This window comes from Melanerpes formicivorus, unplaced genomic scaffold (genome assembly GCF_026170545.1).
Source record: "Melanerpes formicivorus ecotype bairdi unplaced genomic scaffold, bMelFor1.0.p_v2 SCAF_4, whole genome shotgun sequence".
Classification (NCBI taxonomy): Eukaryota; Metazoa; Chordata; class Aves; order Piciformes; family Picidae; genus Melanerpes; species Melanerpes formicivorus.
Window position 1 is genome coordinate 28088320 of NW_027142356.1, and position 26829 is coordinate 28115148.

Genomic DNA, 26829 nt, shown 5'->3' on the forward strand with positions numbered 1-26829 from the left:
CAAAGAGTGGTGGACAGTGGAGTTAAATCCAGCTGGTGGCCAGTCACAAGTGGTGTTCTTCAGGGCTCAGTGTTGGGACCACTTCTGTTTAACATCTTTATTGATGACTTTAATAAAAACATAGATTGTGTAATCAGTAAGTTTGCAGATGACACCAAGTTAGGTGGGAGTGTTGATCTGCACAAGTGGAGCCAGTGCAGAGGAGGGCAACAAAGCTGCTGAAGGGCCTGGAGAATGAAACTGATGAAGAATGAAGGGGCTGGGGCTGTTTAGTTTGGAAAAGAGGAGGCTGAGGGGAAACCTCTTTGCTGTCTACAACTACCTGAAAGGATGCTGTAGAGAGGCTGGTGCTGGTCTCTTCTCCCAGGTAATTAGTGACAGCACAAGAAGGAATGGCCTCAAGCTGCCACTGGGTAGGTTTAGGCTGGACATTAGGAACAATTTCTCCACAGCAAGTGAAGCATTGGAATGTGCTGCTCAGGGAGGTGGCTGAGTCACCAACCCTGGATGTGTTTAAAGGTGGTTTGGATGTGGTGCTTGGGGATATGGTTTAAGGGTGAACTTTGTAGAGCAGGGTTATGTGTTGGACTTGGTGATCCTGAGCATCTTTTCCCACCTGAATGATTTTGTGATTCTGTGATGTCCTCTTTGTTGGTTTTCCCCCCATAGCATTGTACTAAGGTGTCTTGTACTTCTAACTTTACGCACAGAGAACAGAGCAGGGTAGTTCAGGCTTTTTATTAGCACTAGTTTGGAAATCACAGCATCAGTGAGTTTCACGAGTTCCAGAAACTATTATTGTACATGGAATTGGTCTGCTATCTCTTCCCTTTTGGCTGAATTCTGCCTGTAGTGCTGGTTTTCAGATTCAGGGTCCTTGGGAAATTCCATTTCTGAAGAGGATGGCTTTGCTGGAACTTTGGTGATGACACAAAGTCAATAGGGACTGGCCTTTCTGCACTTGCAGAGTGAAACTTGCACCTCCTCCCTTGCTCGAGGAATGTCACACACAGCCCCAGAGCCTGCACAGAGGGGCTGCTAAACCTCTAGCAGCGACGTGCTGGTTAATAAGCCAAGAGAAAAGATCTTTGGCAGCAGGATCCTAACCCTAAGGTTTTGATCCAAGACCAAAGTGGAAGAACACAATGAAGAATGATGAATTGAGTCACCACTTTCCACAGCACACTGTAGCACAGTAGTGGCCATGAGCTCTTCCAGTCAGTCCCTGCACTGCCAACTCAAGCAAAGGGCTGAGGATGCTGCCAGTGCTCCTGAGTCAAGAAGCTGGCCAAGTTAAACGTGTGCCAGGAGCCAGAGTGGCACAGGCAGGAAGTGCTGAGGGTATATACAGACCCCAGGCCACCTAGATAGGAGGCACCTTGTTAGATGCAACCACTGTCACCACAGTGCTGCCCCAACAGCCCCTTGCAATCCCTTCTGTAAGCACCACCAGGCTGTCTTTGACTGCCTGACTGGTCCAATATACTCAGTTTGTCTACAGGAAGGAGGAAGATCAGTCAAATATTTACAAAATTCAGAAAACAGGGCAGCTGCAGCAGAGAAGGAGGCTTTTTACTGAGTAAGAAAATACTGTCCCTTTACTTCCATGGCACTGTAAACTTGAATTGGTATCCCTTTTTAGTCACAGCCTAGCATGGGCTAGGCTAATCCACCTAATGAACTTTCTCCATCAGCATCTAGGCCCTCCACATCCTGCCCACCTCTCTTAGATCTTCCAGAATATCTTTCTCCTGTAAAGTAAGTATGATATTATGACCCAGAGAGTTGTTGCAGTGAGGTTTTGAGTCAGATGCTCTGCATGGGATTGAGTGTCTTGCATCTTCCACTTAAAAGGGAAATAGTTTTCAAACACTTCGTGTCCAACGTAGACCAGGATTGAGTTCATTCCTGAAAGGAAGCACAAGTCACAGACTCAGAGCATTGTTTTGGCTGGAGAAGACCTTAAGATCATAACAGTCCAACAATTAACCCAGCACTACTCGGTCACTACTAAACCACATCCCTTAGCACCACATGCCCTCCAGGGATGGGGATTCCACCACTGCCCCAGGCAGCCTCCAAAGGAGCAGGTATGAGCTTGCTTCAGAGTGAGCAGGCAGAGGCATGCCAGGCTTGAGAAACTGGCAACAGCTCATCACAGCAGTTAATGTCACCTGCTCAAAGGTGCTACACATGCAAGTTCTCACATACAGCCTGAGGAGTGCTCTCCCACCAAATATTTACTGAACTACAGACAACCCCTGTGCCAAACTGAAAATCCAACCTAATCAGCATCCTGCCAGTTCCACTGACAAGGAGAATAATCACAGTTATTGTCTTCAGGGTGGCCAACTGCCAGCCTCTGTGGTCAGATCTATTGCCTTTACAAACAAATACTGACCACCCTTCAAAGCTCTGGGATTTCTGGTATGAGATACGATACCATGCTGTCACCAGACCCATCTTCCTGTCCAGACACCAAAGCTGCTGAAAAGCTTCCCTCTGCTGTGGGTTTGCATTCCGTACTTAGATGTTTGTCAAGAGCCCAGTGTGGTTAAAACCACTGTGGGATGCTTTGGGAGACAGGCTTATCTAAAACCACAGAGACAGAACCTACACAGCTACCCAGGGGACTCCATCTTCCACATCTTCAGAAGTGGTATTATTCTGTGGACGAGCCTTTGAGTTTCCCATTAGATTACTCAAGTCTCAGCAGCCCTTCCCAAAACCAGCTATGAGCCAGCTGTGGTGTTTCTCTTGGTCCTAAGAAGCTGTTCCCTGTGACCTTAACTGGAGACCAGAATGAGAACAGTCGTTAGGCAATGGCAGCTTCCAGCCCTCACTTAAGAGTCTTGACAGACCCTCTCTCCTAAATAGGGCTCAGGTGTCCTGGGGGTTCTTTGCAAAGATTCAGCTCAAGTGAATCATTTTGGCATCTATCAGCTTACCTCATTCTAAATCCCAAGTATTTTAGAAGCACAAAAAGATAATCTCAGTGCAGAAAGAAGTGGAATACATTTCCTGCTATCATTTCACTGACCTGGGTAGAAAAATGGAGCACCTGACCACAGCCTCTTGACATCCACAATGTAGTACATCAGTGATAAGAGGATGAAGGCAAAGCAGCTGGTGGTTGTCACATAGGATATTGACCTATATACATTTTCAGCAGAAAAATCAGGTAAAGATCTATGTGGTGAAGACAGAGCTCAACATGAAAAATGAGGCTCTGGGGAGACCTTATTGCAGCCTTCCAGTACCTGAAAGGGGCCTACAAGAAAGCTGGGGAGGGACTTTTTACAAGGGCTTGTAGTGATAGGACAAGGGGCAAAGGATTGAAGCTTGAGAAGGGCAGATTTAAACTGGAGATGAGGAATAAATTCCAGTGGGAATGGTAAGACACTGGAACAGGTTACCCAGGGAGGTTGTGGATGCCCCCTCCCTGAAGGTGTCCAAGGCCAGGCTGGAGAGGACTGTCAGCAAGTTAGTCTAGTGGAAGGTGTCCCTGTGCATGGCAGGGAGGCTAGAACTAGATGATCTTGGAGGTTCTTTCCAACCCAAACCATCCTGTGATTCCCCAAGGTAAAACAGCACTTTTACAAAGTCATACTGTAAGTTGTATCTCTGCTTACCACAAGTTCTTGTTTATGGGAATAAACCCTTCTTCTTTAGAACATTTTGTCAGGATGGCAGAAATCACTCCCTGCAACAGGAAGTTGCTGAAGTTCATACAAGCACTGCAACACGTTTCAGAAATGCCAAGTCTGCCCTGCACAGAAGTGCCTGTGTTGTAAGGAGCCACACAGCTCTCTGACTTACCATCACTACGCTCCATGTGATGAAGCGACACAGAATTTGTTTGTGCTGGTCTCTGTAGAACAAGAGAATTTTTCCTGCCTAGTATCAAAAGAGTAACAGAAATAAAAGCATCAGTGCCTGTAAATGGAACTGCATGCCAAGGCCAGGTATATTTGCCACCACCTACCTCTGCTAAGACAGAGAATACGCATAGGATTTATGTCAGCTAAGTGGCTGAAAGGCTCACAGTGGGAATGAGAGGCAGGAAGGTCTCCCCTCAGGCTCCTCTTCTCCAGACTAAACAACCCCAATTCCTTCAGCTGCTCCTCACCAGACCTGTTCTCCAGACCTTTCACCAGCCTCACTGCCCTTCTCTGCACCTAGTCCAACACCTCAATGTCTCATTGTAGTGAAGGGCCCAGACCTTGAACCCAGGACTCAAGGTGTGGCCTCCCAAAGGCTGAGTACAGGAGGACAATCACTGCCCTGATCCTGCTGTCCACTCTATTCCTGATCCAGGCCAGGATACTGTTGGCCTTCTTGGCTACATGGGCACACAATGTCTCATCTTCACCCAGCTGTTCATCAACACCCACAGGTGTTTCTCTCCTGGGCAGCTTTCCACCCACTCTGCCTCCAGCCGTAGCATTGCATGAGGGTTGTTGTGACCCAAGTGGCCTTGCTGAACCTCGATACAATTGGATTGCATTAATGTTTTAAGCCCAACCAAGCAGAGTTTACAGGTGGATATTCTGCACACTTCTTGTGTCCATCCTTTGTGAGAAATTACAAGAAGTGTGGGTTTGTCTAATGCAAGCTACTGCCAGGTTAGATTCCAGTTCTCTGACACTCACCTCAGTCTAAGTGTGACCGTTTGAGGTCGGTGTGACAGTATTTTTCTGGAAGAAGTTATGTTTGAACCACTTAAATAAGAAACCTAAGCTGCCTCCCCCAAGATTCCCTCGACTCTTCCCATTACAGCACATAGCCATGAAGAAAAGAGGTACCTGCAGTCCCAGAAATGCCATAAAAATGCTATTTATGGTTCCCAGGATCCCTTCGGGATCATATGGCATCGTTGTTTGGTAAATCACCTTAAGAGAGAAAACAGTTGTTAGAGGGCACCTGAGCATCCAGTCTCCTTTCTCTGCCAGCCCCCTGTGTCATTCCCAAGCCCCTTACGACAACTCTGTTGAATGCTCACCTGCAGCCTCATACTGCAACCCAACAGCTACTTACACTTGAAGAGGGATGCTGGTATATGTGCTTTTCCCCAAGAAGCAAACGATCAATGTAACCAGCTGCTCCCCCGGTGCAGTTGGGGTAGTTTCCAAAGTCTCCAATGCCCCCAGGACCAATATAGCCCCTAGGAGAGAAGCCAACAATGTGCTGGTACGCTCCACCTGAATGGTAGCTGGTCCACTGGCCCAGCACATTCAATGTTTTCCCTAGCCAAAGGCAGACAGCAAAACACAGGTACTACAAGACAGCTGGCTGGTGGGCACCCTGGTTTTGATTATCACAATGCCATGAGCAGCTGGGTCATGAGGGGACAGGCAGTGTCAGGAGCCTAACACAGTTCAGCCCTGGATGCTCCACCTGCCCTGCATGTGCTGACCCTTCAGAAGAGGCAAAGGGGTGACACTGCAGTGACCATGTATCACTGTACACAGACCTCAGGGAGACTTCAATGCTCTTCATCAGAGAGAAAGGATCAATGGTGTCAACTTCACAATACTTAGTGCTTTAGCACCAAAGAAAAGAAGGGGTTTTATCCCATGAATGTTTCCCATAACCCTGCTGACCTAAAAGCTATCATCTTTATTCTTTCCCTACGGCTAGTAAAATGTGTATTCTACTCAGCAGAAGAAAAACAATCTGATGCTCCGCAGGAAGGAGCCTGAGTGCACAGTCTTACCTGGGACAGCCTGGCACTGGTAACAAAAAGGTCAGGCAGAGCCATATCACTTCTAAGGTCAGAATGCAAATCCACTGTGGCCAGTAGGGAAGAATATCCTGCAGAGCAGGACATGGTGTCTCCTGCATAAGATGGAGGGAGGGAGGTGTTAGCTGGCAAGTGAAAATCATACACGTGGGTTAAGTACCCTGTACTTCCTGGCAGGCAGTCCCCCAGATACAAGAGGGAGCTGCTGTCATTACCAAACTGGGTTCTACCAGCAGACCTTTCATCTTCTCAAATCCTTTCCAGACACTTTGTTACAGGGGGGGTGGGGGAGGAGGGGAGAAACAAAACAAAAGCCCACAATGTTTTTTAGCTTGGAAAATGTCAAAAGGAATTTTGATTCATGAGTAGAATGAAAGCCTTTGGGGAAAACAGACTCCAGAAAGGCCAAGAAGCAGTATTACTTTCCCCTGCTGTGAAAAAACTCTGCCAGAATGAACCAGACAAAACACAGGCCACAGGACCCAGCACTGAGATGCCTGTCCCTGGGGTCGCATGATGGTGGAAAGTCATCAAAAGTGCCTGGGATGCCTGCTTCTAATCACTATTTCCACAGATTGGTGAAATCCTCCAGTACAGGACAGCTAGATGGGATAAAATGCAGGCTGGGAAACTGGAGAGTGCATGATGCCTCAGATTTTTGCCAGGTCAGACTGCACTACACATCAGGTAAGATGCTGTGACTCTTTGAGCCCCAACAAGAGCAAAGTTCTCTATTCCAGTATCCTTCAGTACCCTCCAGTATCCTAGTCAAATATCACTTCTCATCGCCCCGCAAAACTCACCAAGGTCCCACTCTCAGCCCCAGGTTTTGTAAACAGGAGTTCAAGACCAGCAACCACCAGGTATGTGAATCCCAGCCTCTGGAGCACCCCAGGAATCCGCAGATTATCCCAGGACACTGGAACACATGTAAGCAATGGGGAAGAGGAGCAGATGTGGGCCCTCCTGGAAATACAAAAGCCACCCTTCTCCAAGGACAGCTGAGACCCACTGCACCTGCAGGTACAAGGGACACTGCCACCTCATTTTCCATAAACCATATCCCTGGGAAAGTCATCACTTAGACAATAAACTGGTCAGCACAGGGGATAAATAGAGAATTGGGCCAGTGCAGAACTGGACACCACCCTACAGGACACCATCCAACTGCCCCCACACTCTGGTCAGTACAGCAAGGCTGATACTGGACTCTCAACAGCCCAGCCAAGCAGGCAGGAGCAACAGTTGCAGAAATACAAGGAAGAGAGCAAGGTCCACTCACATGGCCCAAGGCAGTAATTGGGATTCACAACTATGATTCCCAGCAGGATTAGCAGAAAACTCCTCCAGACGATCTTCCCAAGCACCTTCTGCTTGGAACTTCCCCACCTCAGCATGGAGCTCAGTGACAGCAATATTGATGTGCCCATGATGAATACAAACCTGGAGAGCAGAGATGTAAAGTGGAGCTGACACGTCTCACCACACATCTGTGTGGCAGCAGACACTCAAGTTCACTGAATAGCCTGCACTGGCCCAACAGAAAAGCATCTGCTGAGAGAAACTGGACAACTTTACTTCCTCTGATTGCCAAGAATCCCCAGACAACCAAGCTTGTCCTACAGGACCCTTCCACTGTTTTCAGAAGTCAATGAAGACAATAAAGTTCAGGGAAGCAATTGCTTTCTGGCCTTTTTTTGCAGCAACATACATGCCACCAGAGAAATTGCATTCCCCAAAATTAAATCAGCATCTGCAAAGCAGTAAAACACAAGCTGCACATCCATGATTCACCTGCAGAACTGACCTGCTCCTCCCCTCTTGATTAGCTTCAGAGTCCAAGTCCAGCTCCATCTCCAAGGGCAGCTACAACCATTTTAGAGAGGCATGCTAGGGGCAGATGGGGTAATTGCTTCCCTGTGAGACCTTCCTCTGGTTACACATAGATTATCTTAATCAAAAATTCCCTTGGCTATCTCTGGATACACAACAATCAAGCTTTGAATGTTGCCAGGCAGATCACCTTCAACATTGTGAGTAGCAAAGAGCTCCTCAGGGATACTGCACCTCCACTGGCAAGGTAACACTGGGCCTCCCACTGACATTGTGTGTGGGGAGGAAGGAGGATGTGGAGCAGCCAAAAGCACTGAGCTCTTTTACTGCTTCATATGAATAATGCTGTTATCTGGAGGGGCACATTCCTATAGAGAGTGTAACACAAATTGACCTCTCCAAATACCTTTCCACATGGAGGAAAAGGTGCACACAATGTTCTCCTTGCAACCCTTAACAGAGAATCAGTTGATACAAAACTATTCAGTGAGACTTACCATGGAAACACCAGATCTGCCACTGTTAATCCTACAGAGAAATACCAAGGAACACATTATTGACCTCAAACCCTCCCTGCATTCCAACATCATCCTCGAGTTTCCAGAGGAATTGCAGGCTGCAATTACTCATACCCCAAAATCTAAAACACGTTATAGGCAAAACTTAACCAAGAGCTAACCTTCTTGCCTCACTGCTTGCACCATTCTGCAAAAATAGGGGCAGGACTCATTGCTGTGTCTCAGAAAAGACTCCAGGGATGGGATCTCCACCAGGGCAGCACAATGCACCTTTGGCCATGGTAGGGAGGCTGAAGTAGATGACCTCTAGGGTCCCTGCCAACCTAAGCCATTCTATGATGCCTGAGCCTTGCCCATCAGCTTGCCAATCAAGGTGTTAGGTTAATGCAGCATGGAGCACCATCAGCTTGGCTGTGGTCATTAAAAACCACTGAAAAGTTAAAGACCTGAACCTGTGTCAGAAATGGAAAGGTTACAGACTGTGATCTGAAGCCACCCCATCACTGTGTGAGCAGCGGGACTATACACTGCTTTGCCCACTAACCTAAGAGGCCAGATACGCTGCTGAGGCTACCTGGCAGTGTCCCAGCCCTCAGAGGAGCAACAGCTCACTGCAGTGCTAACCATGTCTAGATACTGCTGCCATTAAGACCCAGATTAACTGTCTTAACTGTACCTTACCATTCCAGCTCTCATGTTTGAAGAACCAGTATTTTCCTCCTCCATAGTTAACAAACACCATAATTACAAGAGAGAGCCTGAAAAGACAACAAAAAAACCCACACAAAGTATCACATGACAATGAACCACATGTATATGAACACACACAGCTCTGTTACAACATTTCTAACTGTGAGATCTGGTATGTAAATTCTGTCCAGCAGGTCTAGGGAGGTTTCTCCTCCCCCTCTACTCTGCCCTGGTGAGATCACACCTGTAATACTGTATCCAGTTTTGGACTCCCCAGTTCAAGATAGACAGGGATCTACTGGAGAGAGTCTGGGAAGAGCTACAAGCATGGTTAAGGGACTGCAAACATCTCTGCTAAAAAAGATTGAGAGAACTGGGGCTGTCTATTCTGGAGAAGGCTGAGAAGGGATCTTATCAATGTCTATAGATACATGAGGGGTGGATGTCAAGAGGAAGGTGCCAGGCTCTTTTCTGTGGCATCCAGTAACAGGACAAGGAATAATGGATATCAAGTGGAACACAGGAATTTCCACCTCAACACGAGAAAAAACTTTTCACTGTGAGGGTGCTGGAACACTGGAACAGGCTGCCCTTCTCAGAAGGCTTTCAAAGCCAACCTGGATGTGCTCCCTTGTGGCCTGCCCTAGGTGATCCTGCTTTGGCAGGGGGCTTGGACCCAATGAATTCTGGAGGTCCTTTCCAAACCCTAACATTCTGTGATTCTGTACAAGGTTTCCAGCTTTCCCAAGCAGGAAGCAGGGTGGCAGTGAACCAAAGTAAGCTGTCCTCATGTAGTGTTTCTGCACTGAACATATGCTGTTCTTTTCCACCCTCCACAACAACTTTAATATTTCCTCAGACTCGATCAGCTGCTAAGTGTTTTGGAAAAATCCAAGAATTAAAGCCTTGATTACCTTCCAAGTAAAACATCCCCCCCTCCCCCCTACCCCTGAACCGTCCATCTGCTATGCATTTCCATCTGCTATGCAGGAGCGGTCGGAACGGCCTCGCTCCCCGGGGAAGGGCTGCTTTTGAGCGTGGCTCTTCTGCTCACCCTCGGAAGGTGTCCAGGGAGCGCAGGCGCTGGCGCGGGGCCGCGCTCCACAGGGGCCGGCTGGGATCGCTGCTAGCCGAGTCCGCTGCGCTCGGGGACCCCAGCTCCTTTGGGAACAAACCACACACGGGAGGGACGGTCAGCAGCTGCACCAGCTGCCTGCACCACAGCAGAGGACAGCAAGCAGCAAACTTACACACTGTCTTTGTGCTTGCTCTCCCCATCTTACTCTTCCTTTTGTTTCCCTGCTTGCTACTTCTAACTCCCTCATGGCTCCACTATATTGCAATCATATTTGCAGATGCTCCAGGGTGGAAACAAGAATGCAGGGAGAAGAGCCTGCATTTGAGACTTGTCAGAGTTAGGTCCAGTCCAAGTCAGCCACGGATTTGCCATCACTGTGAGTGCTGCTTTCACACAAAGCTGAGCAGATCCAGTTGCTGGCTCTCAAACAGGATCCATCCCATAAGCATTTGTCTGACACTATGGACTCTTCAGAGAGCTAACCAGCAGTAAATGAATTATTTTAAATGCAAGAGTGGCTTCTTCCCAATCAGATTCCCTAAACCGCTCTGATCAGCCCTAGTACCAGCATAAAGCACAAAGAACAGTTTAAAGAAGGAACAGTATAAAAGTATAAAGACACAGCCATGAAGATGAGCAGCTACAAGAACTGCTGCAGAGCTCTGCTCCCAAGTCTTTTAATTCTAGACAAGTTTGGACCCCCTAGATGTGAATCCCGGCCTGTGATGATCTATGTATACTCTAGTACAAAACAGCTCACACAGGAATGCCAGCTCTAGAGCTGCTAGAGAAATCTTAAGTGTGCATCCTGCTAAAATTTCCACTGTGCTGGAAGCAGACTTGAAAGCTGGCTTTCCCTTCTCTCCCTTCCCCTTTACCAAGGGGAATATTCACAAGAGGAGGATGATCAGTAATAAATGAGTCCCCAGCTGTTGGGACAGTGTGTGTTCCTCAGTAGTGAAGACAGTACAGAAGACCTTACAGAGTGTGGTCACTCACAGAGTTAATCAGACGATCAGTTTCCCTGGGGTTCAGTGTCTTGTAAACCCAGTTTCTGACTAGATTAATTCTGAAAAATACCAAGTTTAAAACAAGAACAGAAGTATGTTACACCAATTCCATTTTAATGTCAACTGTTTAGCAGCATATATCCAAAGGTGGGACAGCCCCAGCATGTGTTTTCCCAGCTCACGTATGTGATACTGAGACTCAGCCAGTGCCTGGCCCCTCAAGGAAGCTCAGCTATAGGACTACACTGCCACAAGGTCAGGTCTGGGGGCTTTATTCAAGGTTGTTTCCAGGCAGAGATTACTCACGTCACTCAGTACCCAGGATGGAAGGCTGCACATGCTACATGTGCTTAGGTGCTGCCATCTGGGGCTAGACTCAGGAAGAAGTCATGTGGAGGTGAGGCAGGACATGTGTCAGCTAACAGTGGACATGAGCTGCTCTGCAGTAACCACTCTACACACCAGCTAATGAAGCTGGAAGACATCCCTCAAGGGAAATCAGTATGTAAAGCTTGGCTCCCAAGATGGAGACTCCATTTTTCACAAGGAGTCCCATGGAAGAGACAAGGGGTAATGGGGACACATTAATCCTTGGGAGATTCTGATTGCACTTCAGAAGAAAATGTTTAAGCAGGAGAACAGTCAGACATCAGAATCATCTCCCAGGGCAGGTAGTGGATTCCCATACGTCGGTCAGTTTTAAGACTCATCTTGTCAGGGTGCTGGGCCAGCTCATTCCAACTCTTCTATTACCTAGGAAGGTTGGACCAGATGATCCTTGGGGTCCCTTCTGTGAAACTGTATCACCCCGGATTGATTATCATATGGACAGCTACCACAGCTTAACTTGTACAGGGCATCCTGATAACAGGATCTGATCTGCCCGCAGGGCTACAGCAGGGCTCTGAAGCACTACCACACTGTGACCTGTGGTGCTCAGCTGGCAGCCTCGCTTGACATGTGAGGAGTTAGCACAACACTGTTCACTTACTTCATAGAAAGGTGGCCGACAATCAGGATAGCAAAGAGTCCCATGTAAACCAGGAAAGCAAAAAGAATAGCTACAGGAAAGAGAAGACAACTCAATAAACCACATAACAAAACCAGGCAGCAGCCTGGGCTTGGCCAAGCCTGACACAAGCACGATAAAAAGCCCAACCCACCCATAATCACACCACTTTCTCCATGCAGCACATATTACCCAGCCTGAATCCCAGAGAGAACAAAAAATTCCACAACAAACCCCCAAGATGAAAGCAGGCTAGTTTCAAAGTGCAGCTCAGTTACTTCACATCTCAGCATAAAAAAAGCAAAGTAAAATTAGACTGCATCACAAGCCAACGGTGAGAAGAGCCGATGTGCTAGATGTTCTGAAGAAGAAACTAGAGATTTAGAAACAGCCTCAACATGAAGACAGGGGAGGGATTGATGCACCAAGTCTGCAAACATGGAGAATTGGTCTTTACAGCTGGAAAAGTGAAAGGACTGAAAAGCAACTTAAAGAATGGGAGAGACACAGATGAGAGTTTGAAACAGCCCTGGAAAAGAGAAGAACAAAAAAGCAAGGTTTAAAAAAGGTGAGGTTTAAAAATGCAACAGCAAACACAAATGTAGACCCTGTGTGGATTGCTTCCTGTTTTGTGAGAAAAGCCAGACAGAAGGAGGAAGAGGGAGGCTTCCAGGTACATATATAAACATGCAAGGAAACAGGAACTGTGAGGATATCTCCCTCCAGACACACACCCTGCTTTTTCTGGGCAAAATGTGGTGATAAATTATTTGATGTGAAGAGGTCTGATCAGGGTCAGGCCCTCAAGACAGGGGTATAAATCAAGGAATTAAGATGCTGAGAGAGGAGCAGACCTCATGTTCAGCAGAGCATGAGTGGCTGCACAGGCTTTTTAGGAAGGTGGTTCTGCTGGGAGACATGCACATTGCAGAATGAGAAAGGGAAACAGAGCATTACATACGGAGGTAGCTGTTGATAGGGCCTTCATTGATGACTAGGTCACAAGAAACAGTTTTGGTGCTTGTACTTAAGGTCTTTACCACAAGGGAATAATTGCCAAACTCCCCAAAATGATACTGAAGCCTGCAAAGGATAAAGGAAACAATAAGCCATCCCTGCCACAGCCATGTACCACAGCTACGTCTGAGGGGCTGCAAGCCTCACTGCTGGTAGAGAAGGCAAGCCAAAAACCAGGCTGACCAGTGGCATCCAACAGGGAGCTGCCTGGCTGTGACTCTGCCCAGTATCACCCTCCCCTAGGCCAACACAGATGCTTTACCACTCATGCACTGCCTCCTACATGCCCTGTCCCCTTGAATTAGAAGCTCTCTGCAGGAGAAACCAGGTGCTTATACATGCTGCCTCAACACACCCCGTTGTGGCCCCTGCTTCTAGCAATTACAGTATGTGCCACGGCTGCCACATCCAGGGGAAGGCCACACTCGGGATCTGGACAGTCAGGATGAAAGTGCAGGTAACAGACAGCTGCCTGACTTCATGGAAGAAAAAAAATCGTAAAATACAGAGCAGAACTACCCAGGTGTTCCCTGGGGCTGGGCCACCTACTTGCAGAGCTCCCTGTCACCCAAAGAGTTGTTGATCTGTAGGGTGAGCGAATGCTGGGTATCAACCATCACCAACACCGTGCCCGGTGCTCGCAGGCTCCCGTTGCTTGGCGGGACAAAAGCCAGGAACTGATACAAACACTGTGGGAGAAGAGGGCAAAGGGAGCTCATTAGTGCCAGGGGCCACTGAAAGGCAGTCCTCCTTTGCGTGGTGGCAAAGGGTAAGGCAAGGATGCCCAGGGGCTGGAGTGGGGCTGGACGATAAAAACAAAGCAGCCTAATGGAGCACGGGGAGATGCCAAGCAGCCCCACCAAGGGCTGGGGCAGGGCTGCCAAAAGCGGAGGCCGGGGAGTGGGTGAGACAGACAGAGCACAACCCGCCGCGGCTCCCTCCGCTCACCTGGTGGCAGGAGCCGGAAAGGGTGGCGAGGCGCAGGCCCTGCTCTGGCTGCTCGTTGAGAACGAGCAGCAGGGCCTGGTCCATCCGCCCCGGGAGATGCCGCTCCGCCGCTATCCCCTCTCGGGGCCGGGGCTCGGGCCCGATCCCCTCCGGCAGGCCCTCCCCGTGCGGCTGCGTATGGCCGGGCGCCATCAGCATCCCGCCCAGCGCCACGGCCACCGCCGCCACCAGCCCCGCGGCGGCCGCCGCCATCTTGCGCTCCGCCCTGGGGCGGCGCCGCCGCCATCGCCGCCCTGCGCGGCCGAGCCTTCCCTCCCCGCCTTCCCGGGCCTGCGGCCCCTGTGTGCTCCGGGGAAAAGCGTCCCCGAACGGGGCGGCCGGCAGCCTGGCCCCTTCTGTTTGGAAAACCAGGGGGATGAACAGCGAGGCGAGCGTGGAGCTTGGAGTCGCTGGGGACGTGTCCTGCTGCCACGCGTGGCCTTTCTCGTAGGCTGTAAGGCTCAGGGCTGCAGGGGCTGCGAGACAGCTGTGTGTAACCTGCAGTGAAAAAGCCCCACAGGCGCTCATCCGCGGGCTGGGAAGAGGGTCCTGCTTAGCCTCCGTCTTTCACGGAGAATGCAAAGGGCATGGCCATGGAAAAGAAACCGCTTTTCGTTAGGAGGGAGTTTCCTCCCAGGGAGATGTCAGCCACCTCCTTGGCCTTACTGCTTGCGGCCGTCCTCCTCCTTAATACCTTTCTCTACCTGTACCTGAACGAGTTTTACATCTCTTCGGGACGTGCCGAAACAGACCCTGGCCTCTGCCCTTTCGGGTACTTCAAATTGGGAACGGTGAAGAATTGTTCCCCGTGGCTCACCTGTGAAGCCATAAATAGGGAAGTCAGGAAACTCAAGTGTGTTGGTGAAGGTGCCGTGAAAAAGGTGAGTTTGGTTTTTCCTCTCTCCTGCGTATAAGGAGCTCTCACTGATGGTTAATTCATGCCCATGGTGCTGTGGTAATTGTCCTTGAAGCAGCCGTAGACACCACGGGGCATATGGTGCACAGGACAGGTGGGATGGGAATGACGAGCCCTGGGCTCCTCCCTGACACAGAACAACATCCAGCAACATGAGCACAATGACAGAGATGAGTGAAGTGCTTGTGGGGTGTGGTACAGTCGTGGCAAAGTAAGACAGGCTGGTTGGGTGGCATGAAATATTTCAATTCCTCTGCATTGCCCATTCCAAATGTTGTAGGCTGGTAGGAGCTTGCTGTGACAGGTTCCAGGCTTACCTAAGGGGTTGACTGTGCTTAGTATGTGTAATTGCAGTTGTGACTAAGCAGTCACTTGGAGGTCAGCAGCTGATGGTAGCAGATGGCCTAAGAAGTCTCTTCCTCCATGAGTCTTAGGTGTCTCTTGTGTATTCTCAGGTCTTCCTTTCTGAGTGGAAGGAAAACAAAGTGGTCCTTTCACAGCTTACCAACTCAGAGCTGAAGGAGGACTTTCTCCATGGACTGAAGATGCTGAGAGCACTTCAAAGCAAGTATGTTGTCCGTCTGCTTGGCTACTGTGAGCAGCAGTTCACAATTCTCACTGAGTACCATCCTCTAGGCTCCCTGAGGGGCCTGAATGAGACTCTCCACATCCCCAAGTATAAGGCCATTAATACTTGGCACCGCAGGTTGATGCTTGCTATGGACTATGTGAGTGTCATTCAGTACCTGCATAGCAGCCCTCTGGGCACCTTTGTGATGTGTGATTCAAATGACCTGGATAAGGTCCTCTCTCAGTATCTCCTGACAAGTGACTTTCACATCCTAGTGAATGATTTGGACGCTTTGCCTCTGGTGAACAGAAGTGCTGGCAGGCTGGTGAAGTGTGGTCACCGGGAGCTCCAGGGTGAGTTTGTGGCTCCTGAGCAACGTTGGCCCTATGGAGAAGAGGTGCCATTTGAGGATGACCTCATGCCTCCCTATGATGAGAAAACAGACATCTGGAAAATCCCTGATGTCACCAATTTTTTCTTGGGCCACGTTGAAGGAAGTGACATTGTGCGTCTACATTTGTTTGACATCCATGCAGCATGTAAGAAGAAGAACCCAGCTGAAAGGCCTTCTGCCCAGGAGATCTTGGACACCTACAGGAAAGTTTTGACTCTGCTTATTCGGGAGGCAGCCCTGCCTGGCACTAGGGAAATGTTATAGTGAGTCATGAGACAAACAACGTGTGACAGTTGATGTCTTCCCTATTTATTTAGCTTGCAAAAGGGCAACATCTCTGTCCCCAGACATAGAAGAGCAACTGAACTTGTAAGTTTTGATTTTAAAAAATCATGTGTGCCCAGTGTTGGAGCTTTGCAAGCTTCCCATTGGCTTGGTCAGTCTATTATTGGAAAAGGAGTAGCCAGGAAATGAAGTTGTGCGAGCCCAGGACAAAACTTGTTCCTTAAGAAATAAAATGTTACAACATTTACACAAAACTCTCTTAAAAATTACAGAAAAAGAGTTGCTAAAAGAAATTAAGACACCTTAAAACTGATGGGCAGAGGACTGAAGAGCAGAGAACATGGTGTGCCCCCCACAAGCTTTGTGGTGGTTCTCGTGGCTTTGGCCCCTATCTCATCCACAAAGCCCTCACCCACTTCCCCATGCAGTAAAAGTAATGGTTGCTCAGAAAGCAGTACCCAGGCCCACTTGAGATTTTGGTGAACTCCAATGCCAGAGCCCCAGCAGCAATCTCTGGCTGCTGAATGGAGGAGAGTTTGGTTCTGAAGCCATGTGGCTATTGCTCTCTGAGCCCTGTAGCCCACACCAGCAGCCCCTGCAGGAGTAGTGTGAATGAGACACATGGACCCTACCACTGTGCACCTGGGGCTGGCCTGTTGGGAAGCAGCTCTGTGTAGCAGGGGCCTGGGAGTTCTGGTGGACAAGAAATTCAGCATGAGCCAGCAATGTGCTCATGTGGCCAAGAAGGCAAATGGTATTCTGGGGTGCGTTAAGAAAACTCTGACCACCAGGTCAAGGGAGGTTCTCCTCCCGCTCTGCACTGGTGAGGCCACAGCTGAGTATTGTGTCCAGTTCTGGTCTCCCCTATACAAGAGACAGGGAACTGCTGGAGAGAGTTCACAGAGGGCCACAGAGATGATGAGGGGACTGGAGCATCTCTTATCAGGAGAGGCTGGGAGACCTGGGGTTCTTTAGTCTGGAGAAGAGAAGACAGAGGTCGTCTTCTCAGTGCTGACCAGTATCTAAAGGGTGAGGGTCAAGAGGATGGGGTTGGGTTCTTCTCAGTGGTGGCCAGTGCAAGGACAAGGGGCAGTGGTCACAAACTGGAACAGAGGAAGTTTCACTTAAGGAAAAATATTTTCTGTGAGGGTGCTGGAGCACTGGAGCAGGCTGACCGGAGAGGTTGTGGAGTCTCCTTCTCTGGGGACATTCAAAACTCACTTGGACATTGCAATCCTGTGCAATCCTGTGCTCTAGGTGAACCTGTGTTAGCAGGGGGGTTGGACTAGGTGATTGCCAGAGGTCCTTTCTAACCCCTACCGTTCTGCAATGCTGTGACTTTTTGTTCTGCAGACCTAAGGGCCTGAGACAACTTTCATGTTTTGACTTGAGAGGTGATCTATAAGCAGGGAAGTACACACTCCCTCCTGCTGAAGGGTTTGGTTCTGTCCCTTGCTGTGCTGATACTGCTCTTCAGCCAAACAAATCGTGTTATGCCTGCCCTGAGAACATGCAGCCAATTTCTACAATATTGAAACGTTGCTGCCAACATTATAAATGGGAAAACTTCTCTGCAAATGACTCAGTTCCTACCCCTGATTTCACACAATACCAGCAGTCCTTTAAAGGCTGCCCATTATGGCTCTCCTTTCTCTCTGGGCAGTCTGTTTTCTTAAATTAGCTGCTTTTTTGCCATTTCTCACTTGTGCAGTCCTTCCTGGCAGCTTTCCTGCTCAGGTTGTCATGAAGTAAAGCACCAAAGTCAGGGCTTCCAAAAGAAAACAATGATGTGTGGTTGTTTTGGACATTGACTTAAAACACCTTAAGAGGCCTGGGGAGAAAGAATGCTGTCTCTGTTGTCATTGCACCACCCAGCCTGTGAACTCTTGAGTTATTAATGAGGGAATGTCTGGAGGAGGGCAGATTTAGACTGGATATTAGGAAGAAATTCTTTCCAGTGAGGGTGGTGAGACACTGGAACAAGTTGCTCAGGGAGGTTGTGGATGCCCCCTCTGTGGAGGTGTTTAAGTCCCTCAGAGATCAGTCCTGGGACCTGTCTTGTTCAACATCTTTGTGGGTGACATTGACAGTGGCATTGAGTGCACCCTCAGCAAGTTTGCTGATGACACCAAGCTGTGTGGTGCAGCAGACATGCTGGAGGGAAGGGAGGCCATCCAGAGGGACCTTGACAGGCTGGAGAGGTGGGCACAAGCCAACCTCATGAGGTTCAATAAGAGCAAGTGCAGGGTCCTGCATCTGGGTCGAGGCAATCCCAGGCACAAATACAGGCTGGGCAGTGACTGGCTGGAAAGTAGCCCTGAGGAGAGAGACTTGGGGGTGCTGGTGGACAAAAAGCTCAACATGAGCTCTCAGTGTGCACTTGCAGCCCGCCAAGCCAATCAGATCCTGGGCTGCATCAGGAGAAGTGTGGCTAGCAGGTCGAGGGAGGTGATCCTCCCCCTCTACTCAGCCCTGGTGAGACCCCACCTGGAGTACTGTGTCCAGTTCTGGAGCCCCTATTACAAGAGGGATCTGGAGGTGCTGGAAGGTGTCCAGAGAAGGGCCACAAGGATGATCAGAGGGCTGGAGCACCTCTCCTATGAGGACAGACTGAAGGAGTTGGGGCTGTTCAGTCTGCAGAAGAGAAGGCTCCCAGGTGACCTAATTGTGGCCTTCCAGTATCTGAAGGGGGGCTACAGGAAGGCTGGGGAAGGACTTCTCAGGATCTCAGGTAGTGATAGGACTAAGGGGAATGGAATGAAGCTGGAGGTGGGGAGATTCAGGCTGGATGTGAGGAGGAGGTTCTTCACCATGAGAGTGGTGAAGCCCTGGAATGGGTTGTCCAGGGAGGTGGTCGAGGCCCCGTCCCTGGAGGTGTTTAAGAGCAGGCTGGATGAGGCTCTGTCCAGCCTGATCTAGTGTGGGGTGTCCCTGCCCATGGCAGGGGGGTTGGAACTAGATGATCCTTGTGGTCCCTTCCAACCCTGAATGATACTATGATACTATGACTGGATGAAGCATTGAGCAACATGGTCTAATGGCAGGTGTCTCTGCCTACAGTGGGGGGTTGGAATTAGGTGATTCTTTAATCATCCCTTCCAACCCAAACCATTCTATGATTAACAGGGTCAGAGTTCTGCAGTTCCAGCATGAATCCAGGATGTGCTGCATATGGAAAACCATCCTCTTACAGCTCTTCAAAGCCATGAGTCAAATCTTTTGTCCCCCACAATAACCTCTTGTTAGCCATCATAGATACTTGAAAGAAAAATCAGCACCTGATGACAAAGAATTAAACATAGCATGTGTTTCTTGTGCCAGACAAGAAGAACCTGCCAAGCATCTCTTGCTAGTCTCTCTTGGTTAAGAAAAGCTTCTGCTTGGATTTTCTTGCCACGGAGATGTGTCTCTGTTCCTGGGTGGAATAGTTACAAATATTGTTAGGTGCCTCTCTAAACACTCACCCTGAGTACTGAGTCTCTCCCCTGTTCCCTCTCCCTCAGCTTGTGTGTTGTCCATCTGTTCTATTTCAGCAGGAATAAACGCCATTTGTTCTGAGCCCATCGGTTTGGAGCTTGTTTCTTGGAGGGGGCCTTCTGTCCATGAGGAAACACTAGATGGCAGCAGGAAGGGCAGCCGAGCGTTAGTTATTAGCAGTTGCAGGCTCTCATGCCCAAACATAGCCAGGATCTGACTGCCCTTGGAGCCAGGATTTTGCTAGGGAACGTCCATAAATCCCTTCAAGATCTCTCTGTGCTTGCATTAGCGACTCTGTAGTAACAAGGTAGCTGGACCTATCAGGAAGGGTCACACAATCCAACTGAAGAAGCTACCTCCCCTATAACTTGCTCAGGGTGTTTGTGCACTGTCTCTTTCATCTTAATTGGTGCAATCTCAGTCAAGGTTAAGTGTCACCTCCTCCCAGTCTGTCAGCAAAATCAGAGGAGTATGTACCCTCTCCATCTTTCTGTTCTTCCCCACTAGCCCATTCCACAATGTCCCCATTGCATGAACCCTGTCCTTCTCACATTTCCATCTTTTTTCCCCCTTAAAGTGAAGAAGCAGGGCAGCCCTACATGCCTCTCTTCTTTGTGCTGACCATTCCAGTTTTCACCACCAATGGCAGCCTTGGACAAACATTCAGGAGCTTTGCTGCCTCAGTACAAGCAGATCTTACATGTTTGCTGGTGAACACCAAACAGTGAAAGGCAGAAAGAGGCCTCTTCATAACTGGAAGCTTGCAACCCCTCTCTCCTCATCCACTCCCCAGCCAGCTCTAGACCAGTGGACAGGGCCTCCCCTGCCCCAGCTTTCTCAACAGATGCCACTGGTCCTTATCTCAAGCTCAAATCAAGAGCCCCACATTCCCTGTCCTTTCTCACAAAAGGTGCTTCTCCTGGGATGGTTACTGTCAGGTTTCCTATTATATCCCTGTTCTTCCATGAAGCTGCACAAAGATGCAGACCACACAAGAAGGACTGCTAATGGTGCTCATTTTCAGAAAACTTAAGAGGGGGTTCCCCAAGCCACCCTAGGTGGTCAGTGTCATGGTCTCAGGGGTCCCAAGGCTTTTGTTTGCTGCCATCACCCAAGATGAAGACCTCGGGTCTCACCCTTTGCCAGGATAACTGTAGAGGTCAGTGATCTGCACCACCTTGCCCTGCCCTTTTGGGCCATGTCTCCTCTGTCATCCCTGCCAGACTCCCACAACATGTCCTGCCCACCTCATCTGACCAGCCAGGTGAAGAACCAGAGCAGCAGATCATCTCCCAAACTCATGAAATAGCACCTGGTTCCCAGGCTGAATCCCTCTGGGACTCTGCTGTGCCAGCAGTGGAGGAGACAGGGAGACCAGGACATGCCAGCTGAGCCTGCTGACAGTCTGGCTGTGGGAGCCAACTGTGTCAGGGCACTTGGACCCACTCCTGGTATGGTATGCTTCACTCTTGGTCTAATGCTGTTGCCAAAACAAAATTCCCAGGGGATTTGTCAATAAAGTGTAGCCCTTATCAGGCAGGTTTGTACCACAGGACACAGACTGGAAACAGCCTGTCTCAGAGCAGAGTCCCAGATTCAGTTCAGACCCAGTGCTTCTTTCTTGTTCTCAAGAGTCACTCAGAGAACAGCACTGCCGTAGATTCATAGTCATAGAATGGTTTGGGTTGGAAGGGACCTTAAAGATCATCTAGTTCTAACCTCCCTGGCAGGGACACCTTCCACTTGATCAGGTTGCTCAGGGTACCATCCAACCTGGCCTTGAACACGTCCAGGGAGGGAGACATCCACAACCTCCCTGGGCAACCTCTTCCAGGGTCAAGGTTATGCTGTTTACCTTTCCCAGCTGCCTGATGGCTTCAGGCTCAGGTCTGATGCGGCATATTCCCCTTTGTGTGCCATGGTATTCAGACCTAAAAGCAACCTTTTATTGCTAAATGCTGCACGAGTGAGCAGCATGTACAGCAACATACAGCCTGTGCAGCTCTGTGTTTGACAGCATCAGATGTAAAAAGTAGTGTATGCATAGCCACACCTGTGGGCAAACACTGAGGAGTAGCTGGGGAAACTGGATTTGTTTTGTCTGGAAAAGAGGCTGAAGGGAGACCTCATTGCTGTCTACAACTCCTTGAAAGGAGGTTGCAGTGAGGTGGGGATGTCTCTTCTCTGTAGTATTGGGTGATACAATAAGAGGAAATGGCCTGAAATTGTGCCAGGGGAGGTTTAGGTTGGAGATTAGGAAAAATGTCTTTCCTACAAGTGTGGTCATGCATTGGAACAGACTGCCCAGGGAGATGCTGGAGTCACCATCCCTGGAAGTGACCAAGAAATGTCCGGACATGGCACTTTGAGATGTGGTTTAACAGCCATGGTGGTGTTAGGGTGATGGTTGGACTCAACGACCTTAGAGGTCTTTTCCAACCAAAACAATTCTATGATTCTATGAAACAAGGACACAAGGCATTTAATTAACAGTTTGGGTTTTTTTCTTTTTGAAAGAATACTTTTAAAGTATGCCTTACTCTGTGTTTAATAGAGTGGTAACTATTAAGTGGATCAGAAGTTTAGAATACCAGGCAAACTTTCTGCAATTCTATCACAAGCCCATAACCAGTATTTTCCTTTGGTGCCACATAAACAAAGCATCAGGTCATTATCTTGGTGAAACAGGGGCAGTGCTGTTTGCCAAATACAATTTGTGAGATATTTGGCAGAATCTGCAGCTGTAAACCAATTCTATCATTACCCCTGTAATGTCTTACCAACAGTCAGGAGACCCTGGGAACAAGAAAAAAGTGGTTCTCAAGTTCCTCTAGCATGATATAATGTGTGTATTTGTAGAGTTCATTCAGAGAAATTATATGGTAGATGGTACTTTTTAAAACAGAAAAAGGATTTCATGGGTTTATTTTAATTGAAATACTGTACACTTGAGCTGACCACATGATTGCCAATAATTGCCAGTCTCTGTTCTGCACTCTATAATCCAGTATTAAATGGTAAATATATTTGCATTTCAGTGATATTTATGCCTCAGCAATTTCTCATTCTGTTTAGCTCTGGGTAACTCACAATCCATTAGAAAGTATATATTTATATAGAGAGGCATGCACAGAGTCTTTGGCCATCATCATTTTCTAAAGAGCAAGCTTACTGTTAAAAATCCAGCATTCACATTTTGATATGAATCACAGAATGGCTTAGGTTGGAAGGGACCTTAGAAATCATCTAGTCCAGCTTTATTGCCATGGGCAGGGACACCTCTCAGCTGTATCAGGTTTCTCAAGGCCTCATCCAACCTGGCTTTGAACACCCCCAAGGAGGGGTGTGGTGGTTTAGGCTGGGTGCTGGCCCGGATGCCACTGCACAGAACACACCTGGGAGGTCCCAAGGGGTGGACCCAGCCCAGGGGGTGGTCACAGGCAGGTATTCCATTTCCCATAATGCCCTGCTCCCCTATAAAATGCCCATGTGGGGTCTTCACTTCCTCTTTCGTCCCCAGCTGCAGCCTAGGTAAAATGGCGTGAGCCGCCTCCCTTGGGCCTGCCCAGGCCCGAGGCTGGGTTGGGGGGGAGGAAAGAGCCCTGGGGGGAGGTTGGGTGTACCCCCAGGTGGGGATGGGATGTTCTTGGGCATGTTCTGGGATCTCTCTCTTCGTCACGGTGCTTGTGGTTCTCTGTAAAGCTTTCATTGGTGTTTGTTTTTAAATTGTTTTTCTATTTAAACTTTCCATCACTTTTGCAATCCCTTTGTCTGAGTCGTTGTTTCTGCCCTGTGGTGGGGAGGGGGTTTGCCCCAACCCATTACAAGGGGACATCCACACCCTTTCTGGGCAGCTCATTCCAGAGTCTCACCACCCTCATATTGTAGAACTTCTTCCTAAGATCCAGTCTAAACCTACTCTCCCTGAGCTTCAAACCATTCCCTCTTGTCCTGTCGCTAGACACCCTCAAGAAAAGTCCCTCTGCAGCCTTCCTGTAGGATCCCTTCAGGTGTTGGAAGGCAGCTATAAGGTCTCCCTGGAGTCTTCTCTTCTCAAGGCTGAACAACCCCAGCTCCCTCATCCTATCCTCATAGCAGAGGTGCTCCAGCCCTCTGATTGTCTTTGTGGCCCTCTTCTAGACTTGCTCCAACAGCTCTGCATCTTTCTTACGATGGGGACACCAGAACCGGACACAGGAGCTTCACAAGAACAAAGGAGAATTCCCTCTCTTGTCCTGCTAGCCACACTGCTCTTGATGCAGCCTAGGATGTGGTTTGAAGTAACTGGGTTTTCAAAATTGATAACATTCAGCAGGTTTCAGTCAGATTTATAGTAGTTGCTGGATACTAAGGACTTTTGGACAGTGAATTCTGTCCTTGTAGAACTGGAAGATGCTTTTCAGCAATTCTCTTGATAAGTATATTGGGGGGGGGGGGGGGGGCTTTTATCCAGTACATGCTAGATTTCCTTGTGGAATCAACAAAGTTCCTGCTTCTGTAGAAGCTGGGAGTTTAGTATTTTCATTTTTTAATTAAATCACACAGCTATGTGGTTTTCTGCCCTCCTTCCAGTGAGGGATAGTGTCTGACCCCTAGCTGGAACTCCCCAGGCTTCTTCGGTACTGTGTAATGTTAGTTGGGTTTCTATTAGCTGTGCTTTGCCAGGCTAGCTGAGGCTATGTCATCTGTTGTTGTTGTTGTTATTATTACTTTTATTTATTTTTTTATTTATATATTTGGTGCCCACATGCTCTGCTCACAGGCTAGGATCCTGGAGGTCAGATGCCACACAGGCACAGCACCAAATGACAGGCTGTACCCTGCAAGCAGCTTTAGCATAAGAAAATAGAAAGCAGCTGATGTCCTCATGCATCAACATTGTAGAGGAGAATTGCTTATCCCATCCCACTTCATCTGAGCTACAAATAAACCTGCTACATAATCTACCCAGACAGGTCACACCGTTTCTTGGGCACATCCTGACAACTGCAAGGCATGACTGCTCTAACCAAATTCAACAGCTGCTTGCATTCCCATTTCTAAAGGTGTGCCAGGAGCCCGAGACTGAAACAAAAGCCCAAGCTACAAAATGAAACAACAGTGTTACCAGGACAAGCTAACCTGGGCTTAGGAGGCAACCAACTTTGGAATCTGAACCAGATTCCTCAAGAAAGTCACCACCAGAACTCCTATTGCTACAATACAGACCAGCGACCATCTCTTTTTCTCAGGTTTGCAAGACTCTCACAGTCACTCAGTGCTCCTCAATTTAACCCTGTCCTACTCACTGCTTAGCATTTGCTAGCTTCAGAGGGGCATGTGATCAAGAGGGAATGGACTGAAGCTTGAGGAGGGCAGATTGAGACTGGATCAAGAAATTCTTTCCAATGAGGATGGTGAGACATTGGAACAGGTTGTCCAGGGAGGCTGTGCATGCCCCCTCCCTGGAGGTGTTCAAGGCCAGGTTGGATGAGGCCTTGGGCAACCTGGGCTAGTGGAAGGTGTCCTTGCCCGTGGCAGGGGGCTTGGAACTAGATGATCTTTAAGGTCCCTTCCAACCCCAACTATTCTATGATTCTGTGTGGGTGAAGAAAATCTCTCTCTGCTTGTCTTCTAGGTTGGGGTTGCATTGATTAGCTGAGCCTTAAATCCAAATCAGGCACCTGCAGTGAGGCAGAGTCTGTTCCTGCTTGCTGGAGACTGCAGAGAAACCCTTGAGACCTGAAGTCATGCTTTGTGGATGCAGGCCTTGGTTTCCTCTGGATGGGAAGCTGGAATGCAGAGTCCTGGAGCATTCCAGTCTCCTTCTCCGTAGTCCAGAGCAGAGCTGCAAGGTTAATAGAAAAAGTGCCTCCAGATACAATTTAAACACAACCTTTCTACAACTCATAGCAGCCAGCCTGATCTCAGCTGAGATCTAGAGGTGAAATATAAAGAGCACTCAAGTTACTTAGGTTTATTCTTTCCACTTTTCTTTCACAGTGCTTGTCAAGCCTGTTAGCAGGAAAGTTCAACACACTAAAAAAGCAAACAAAAAGCCTCAACTTGACTGAGAAACTGTTTAAAGTCCCTGTGAAACCATGCTTAATTAACTGTCTTGTGTCACGTTGCGTAAGTGACAGACTCTTTTTTCCCCTCCTTGTGGTTTCCACAGTTCTGTGCATGGGTGCCATCCCAATTTAATGACCTAGAATTATGTCTAATTGCTGTTCTGTTCTTCTTTCCCACACCATGTGGGGCGATGAACTTTTCTCAAGATAGCAGTGCCTTAGCATTTTGGGTTTTTTCCTACTGCTGTTTGCACTGTAACCTTTTTATGCCCTGATCTGAGGCTTTTTTAAATGAATCCTTTTCCATAGCATGGAACAAGAATGACTTTGCACATCTTGCACTGAGGAAATGGCTCACCAAAGGACAGTTTCCCCAGGCTTGTCAGACATTTGCCTAGTGAGCACCATCCAAGCAAGGTGTCTGAACCCTTTCTACTCAGTAAGGGGTCAAAGAAAAGCAAAGGAAAATGAAAAGAAAATTAAAAGAGGAATTAGTATGTGTGTTAGAAGTGCTGTAAAGTCCTCTGCCTAGTTAATTTGCACCTCATGATGCAGTTCAGACAACTTTTCAAGTTTCTAAAGTGAAATGCTTGCTCTGCTCCACCTTTTCTGCCAAAGCATAACCCTAGAATTTCAATTTTTGGCATCAGGAGCATATGGAGCATAGGAGTAAGCTGTGTTGCTCCAGCATCTGAATATCCAGCAACTCCCATTTGGGTAAAAAAAAAAAAAAAAAGAAGAAAAGAGGCAAGCTCTTTCAGAAGGTGCTGCTTCTATTTTGAAAACCTACGCTGTCCAATTTAGTTCCTCTGTGAAAAGTGAAAGCTCGTGACAAGCTGAACTATATCCCACAGTTCTGCTGCCACTGAGCTAGCACCAGCCTGGGTGGTTGAAGATGCTTTAGACTTCATGCCAGGCTCTTGGAGCTGCTGAATTCATACCTCTGATGGTTCTCCACACCATGAAAGCAAGAAGACTGGTGTATCTCTATGGGATAACAGCCTAGCTTACTGTGGGAAAGGAGTGCAGGTTAATTTAGTGCACTTCAGAAGAACGGTTGAGATGCCTACAACTAAGAGATATTACTTCTGGAAGTGAAAATCTGCAAAGATAGCCTACCAAGTGCCTGAAGGAAGGGGTCTTGTGAAGATAAGATGGTCCTGTTTCAACTAAAATTGTTGAAGCAAGGCTAAAACAACAAAACCAAGCAGCTTCAAAACAGCTTTTGAAAGCTGTAGTGTCTGAATGAAG

The 26829-nt window shown here is 48.4% G+C and overlaps 2 protein-coding genes across 2 annotated transcripts; one reads left to right on the forward strand and one right to left on the reverse strand.

Moving 5' to 3' along the window:
• Window positions 1-725: 725 nt before the first annotated feature.
• On the reverse strand, window positions 726-14097 carry HGSNAT (heparan-alpha-glucosaminide N-acetyltransferase). The gene is made up of 17 exons (XM_068137433.1): window positions 13847-14097; window positions 13448-13587; window positions 12843-12964; window positions 11864-11933; window positions 10862-10931; window positions 9839-9945; window positions 8776-8852; window positions 8074-8104; window positions 7026-7186; window positions 6547-6662; window positions 5717-5838; window positions 5038-5164; window positions 4806-4892; window positions 3820-3897; window positions 3633-3703; window positions 3041-3153; window positions 726-1908 (listed from the first exon to the last, which is right to left on the reverse strand). The coding sequence occupies exons 1-17, from the start codon at window positions 14042-14044 to the stop codon at window positions 1727-1729; spliced, it is 1872 nt and encodes a 623-aa protein (XP_067993534.1). The 5' UTR covers window positions 14045-14097; the 3' UTR covers window positions 726-1726.
• A 41-nt stretch (window positions 14098-14138) lies between these two features.
• Window positions 14139-18339, forward strand: POMK (protein O-mannose kinase). Its single transcript, XM_068137435.1, has 2 exons — window positions 14139-14766; window positions 15257-18339. Exons 1-2 carry the CDS (start codon window positions 14473-14475, stop codon window positions 16028-16030), a joined length of 1068 nt encoding a protein of 355 aa, XP_067993536.1. The 5' UTR covers window positions 14139-14472; the 3' UTR covers window positions 16031-18339.
• The last annotated feature ends 8490 nt before the right edge of the window (window positions 18340-26829 follow it).